Raw genomic sequence first — 4,739 nt, 5'->3', positions numbered from 1 at the left:
TAGTTGGATCCTTCCTCGTACCAACTCACCTCCCGACTATGCAAATCTGGATTCATGGTACTGCAAGCCTTGTTTGTGTACTACTGAAGAGGGATGCTTTGTAGCTTCTGAGTAGGCTTCTTTTGTTGCCTCATTAGAAACTCTTCACTATTTCCCAACATGGGTAAGATTTGCAGCTGGCCTAGCACATCTAACTCCAAGGGACTTAAGCCCATTTCCCTACTGTGATATGATGCCCTTGAGCATCTTGTTCTCTCCATTTCTAGAAGGCCTTATTTAAGATGTTCAATCTCTTTTTGAGTATGTTCTTGGCGACTGCCATTGGAAAGTCCTGTAGAAGAGATCAGTGAAGTGATACAATTGTCCTCATAGGTTGTGGCTGCCATATAAGATTGACTTTCCGCACAAGGTTCATCCATCTCCTCTGGCTTGAACCTTACCAACTCCTCATCAAGTAAGGGTTTAGCTTCCTTTCATGTTGTTTGACAACATTCTGTACCAAGTTAGAAGCAATTGTAGAAGTAACCTGCTTCTGTTTCTGGACAACCAATTATAAAGATATGATGGGTCGGAAAATCACATCACTTTCATCACACTTATCAATAATTGTACCCATGATGATTCTCATGTGATCATTAATGGATTTGCCATGGTATTTACTGATAGCATCGAGGAAATAATGAAACAACTGTAGAACAAGATCATGAAAATCATAGTCAAGAAGATGACCTTACCTCTGCCATTGATTTTAGAATCTAGGCTTTTTTGCCTACATGACCTTACCGTTGCCATTAATTTTAGAATCTAGGCTCTCTTGCCAAAAGAGGGACTGTCAATTTGATCTAGCCCTTGGAAGCTTCCCACAATCAGCTGAAATATTCCTGCATTATATTTCCCTTACAAGGGGTTTTAGGAACTGTAACCCTTAAAACTTCACTCGGACAATGTGCAACAAGGAGCCTTATCTTTCTATCTTTATGCCTCAATAGCCTATACTCACCCAAGTTAATCATTGTTGGAACCATAATTGCTAGAGTCAACTGAGAAGGTGGTTGTCCTGCCATTTGTAATTTCCTTGTCACCTCCTCCAATGAACTAAGGACATCTTTGGATGCAGTCAACTGTCCAAGTTGATCTCTTGCTCTAAAAAGCTGCTGTAAAAAAACCCATCTTCCATAATAACTCGAATTTTGTCCACTAGCTTTAACCTTAGAGCCAAGAAAAATGTCGAATCGGAGCTCAGGACTGTCTTTGCTGGAACTACTCAGCGAACTCTACCACATATCCAATTCAATCCCGACATTTTATGTAATGATGACATAATGAAGCCTCGCCTTCCTCCAAAGAAGTGAATGCCAGAACTAAAAATGGAACAAAAAATCGCTTGTTACTGGTTTTCAATACGGCACCTACCGTTGGTAACAGATTAGGGAACCACACAATAACTTCTAGAAAATTTGTCCCTCCAAAGCGGATATGGGATTAACAAACCAATGAGTTCACCATCCAAGCTAGTGAGCCAATAATCCAAGCTACATAAATATGTTGAAACTGAGGCTTGAGTATATCGAATCGGAACAGAAAATGATCCATGCAAATACAGACACTATATTTAGAACAACCAGATAACAAACAGCTTGATTTGCTTCATAAATCCCTAAGGGCATTTTAAAATAGGCTTCTATTAGCGAAGTGCCCAGCAATAATAGTTATTCGAAACCCGACTTTGATCTCTAGCAATTTTGAAGTCGGACACAAACCAAATATTGATCATGTGTTATTCCTCGGTCATTATTATATTAGTTGAATTGACTATCTTTCTATGAACTAAATACTCTAAGCCATTCTAAAACTTTGTTCTATGCCCCAAAAATTAGAATGGCACCATCTTTTCTTAAAATTCGATAAAAACCTCTTCATTATTCACTTTTCTTCAGAATATGCTTCATATTCTTCAGCATCCCATCAGACCAGACTTCACATAGAGGATCACCATATTTTTTAGGGTACTACTTTCAGACAGAGGCACCACAACACCTTGTTTCTGCCTTAGCAAACCCTAATTAACTCGCAAACTCTATAATCAGCCCTTCACTCTTGGAATTTGGCCCTTGGCAACCCGGTAGCTCCACGGGTAAAGGATTGGGCTAAAACAATTTCGCCCACTAGGGTGAACTCCAAACATCAAATCTCTTTGCTCCTTGTAGGCTTGAACCAACATCTCTTCTAGAGAAATTCAACAATTCTAATTTAATAATCCTATCGGCCTCTCTTTGTACCTTTTGAGACAATTGCTAGTTCTAGATGGGACATATAACTCCAATGTGCTTTGTCCTCGTTACAGAGAACACAAAAATATTATTGGAGGGTATAACAACTATACCACTAGCACTACAAATCATTTCTGCTCAAAAAGGGGGATTTAAATCATGCAACAGCTTAAGAGGGGCAGGGTCCAGCTTAAGAAGGGCAGGGTCCAGTTTCAAAAAGAGCCTTACAATTGGACTAATCAAAATAAAATCTGATTCGCTTCATAGGCGTAGAGTAAATATGTACCAATGAGGTAACATGCAAGTGGACAACTAAATCATATTCAGCACAAGACCAGCCCTCGGCATACAATGCAATTGAAAGTCTTGTGTTATGAGCTCCGAACAAGATCACAAATGATATATTATTCACCAAATTTTAATCTTCCACAAAGAGACAGATTGATCCTCTCTGATTTGTCAAACAAATAAAAAAATACCAAAATTATGCATAGAATCATCTTTGAACTGTAAACACTACAATATATAGTAACCTGGGAAAGTGATGAAGACCTCAATACCATACAAAAATAAAATTCCTTAATAGAAGATTCCTTAATAGAAGAAAACACCACTGAAAATTGTGAAAAGCTGCCAAATGAACTTTGCCAATCTTTTAGATTTACAGAAATAAAGTCAAAAAACCTCTTCAAAGCTAAGTTCTTACTACCAGCCACATCCAATAGAAAAGGTTTTATGGGGCCTGATAAGATCAGAACTTGCCTGACCACGGTAAGATAAGCACCGTACCTACCTAATGTATAAAAGAAGACTGATAAGCTGGAGGAGGGGCAGGCAGTCTACTGCCAAAGTGATGGTTGTTGTAATTAGTAGAGGAATTGTAAGAATCGGAACCCAACAACGAAGGCCCCATGTTATCTGATGGATACATATATGGCCTTGAGAGCGAGACTGGAGTCCTATTTCCAACACCATAGCCTGCTCCATATAATCCTTGGTTTGATCTGTCATATGCATTTTGGCCCTGTAGGTTGTAGGATGTAACACCTGGAGCTGCACCAGAATATTGTACTCTATCCAAAGACCTATAAAAGCTTCTGTCTGCACCATTGGAAGAAGCATAAAGAGTCGGAGTTCTTTCATCTGCACTTAACGGAGGCATATATACACCAGCATTTCCTCCATTAGCACGAGGACACTTAGGTTGAGACTTAACAGCACCTGCAGACTGTCAGCCTTAGCTTTCTCTAGCTGAGCTACACGCTTTTGAAGAGGATCTGGTGAGAACTGCGATTCAAGTTTGTGCTCCTCAATGCACTTTATAACAGCTCTGTAAGCAGAAAGCTCTTTTGTATTTACTTCATTCTGTAGCAGCAAATAAAAATATCGGTCAAAAAAGGAACTTCCAATATAACCAACAATACTAAGCCAAAATGATCATCACATAACAAGACATTTTGTATAACAGTAATACAATCGTACTTGTGCAACAGTAGAGTTATTCCCACTTTTTAAACTTGCCTAAGAAGCTTTCTTAGCATCTTTCAGATATTCCTTCAACAAAGGAACAGGTGCAAACTTCTCTGTCAGCCCAAATGCATGAGCAAAGTTGTCTGCCTCAATTTGTTTTCAACAAAGGAACAGGTGCAAACTTCTCTGTCAGCCCAAATGCATGAGCAAAGTTGACTGCCTCAATTTGTTTTCCACTATTGACCAGGGTTTCTACAACATCTGCATGAAATTGTCAAAAAAATTTCAGTTAATCTGAATATGTCACAAACATTTGAAATACCAAAAGACAGTTTACTGTGAAAGAAAAAACAATACAGACAACTTCAACGGATTTGTCAATAAAGATAACAGCTATGCCAGCTTGAGCCCATTTTCGTAAGTAAATAGTTCCCCACTCAAGAAAGGCCTTATGACACTTTACCATAGCTGATCATCTTCAGGTGCCTTTATTAATATCAACAAAATAACTTACATACAACTTTCTACCTCATAAAAAGATGTCTACCTAGTAGAGGCCACTCAGTATCTGCCTTGCATATGAAATGTTGAGATCTAAAGAAAAGACTACCAACCCCGTCAACTTAGAAAACCGTTCACTGGACTAAACAAAAAATGATGGGAAGGTTTATTACAGCCAGGATTACCAAAATTTATCTTCAACTCAATCAGCCACAACCAAGTATACTGATAAAATCCCCCAGTCCCTCAAAAAAACCAAGCTAGCCATGAATGCCAGAAAAACCACTGAGGCTAACATTACAGAACACCAGCCAACCAACCTGGCATTTTTTATTCAAGTCCAAGGGAACGACAGAGTTCAGGTGTCTGCCTGCACCGTGCAAATGCAAGAACAAGCTTGCATAAGTCATCTTTATCAAACTCTGACGCAATTCCAAAAGTAGCTAGAAGTTGCAAGAAGGCTTGGGCCTCCAACGAATTGCCATTGGCAACATCTCC

The 4,739-nt window shown here is 39.1% G+C and overlaps 1 protein-coding gene across 1 annotated transcript; it reads right to left on the bottom strand.

The window, feature by feature from the left end:
* Nucleotides 1-3,063: 3,063 nt before the first annotated feature.
* LOC149178760 (uncharacterized) lies at nucleotides 3,064-4,206 on the bottom strand. Its single transcript, XM_089422228.1, has 4 exons — nucleotides 4,098-4,206; nucleotides 3,913-4,001; nucleotides 3,500-3,635; nucleotides 3,064-3,413 (listed from the first exon to the last, which is right to left on the bottom strand). The coding sequence occupies exons 1-4, from the start codon at nucleotides 4,204-4,206 to the stop codon at nucleotides 3,064-3,066; spliced, it is 684 nt and encodes a 227-aa protein (XP_089278354.1).
* Between the last annotated feature and the right edge of the window lie 533 nt (nucleotides 4,207-4,739).

The sequence above is a fragment of the Pinus tabuliformis genome, chromosome 4_1, assembly GCF_031772625.1.
Source record: "Pinus tabuliformis cultivar Carrire ecotype Pingquan chromosome 4_1, CPIR1, whole genome shotgun sequence".
In the NCBI taxonomy this organism is placed as follows: domain Eukaryota; kingdom Viridiplantae; phylum Streptophyta; class Pinopsida; order Pinales; family Pinaceae; genus Pinus; species Pinus tabuliformis.
The sequence above is the reverse complement of the archived record's forward strand: the minus strand, read 5'-3'. Positions and strand labels throughout refer to the sequence as shown.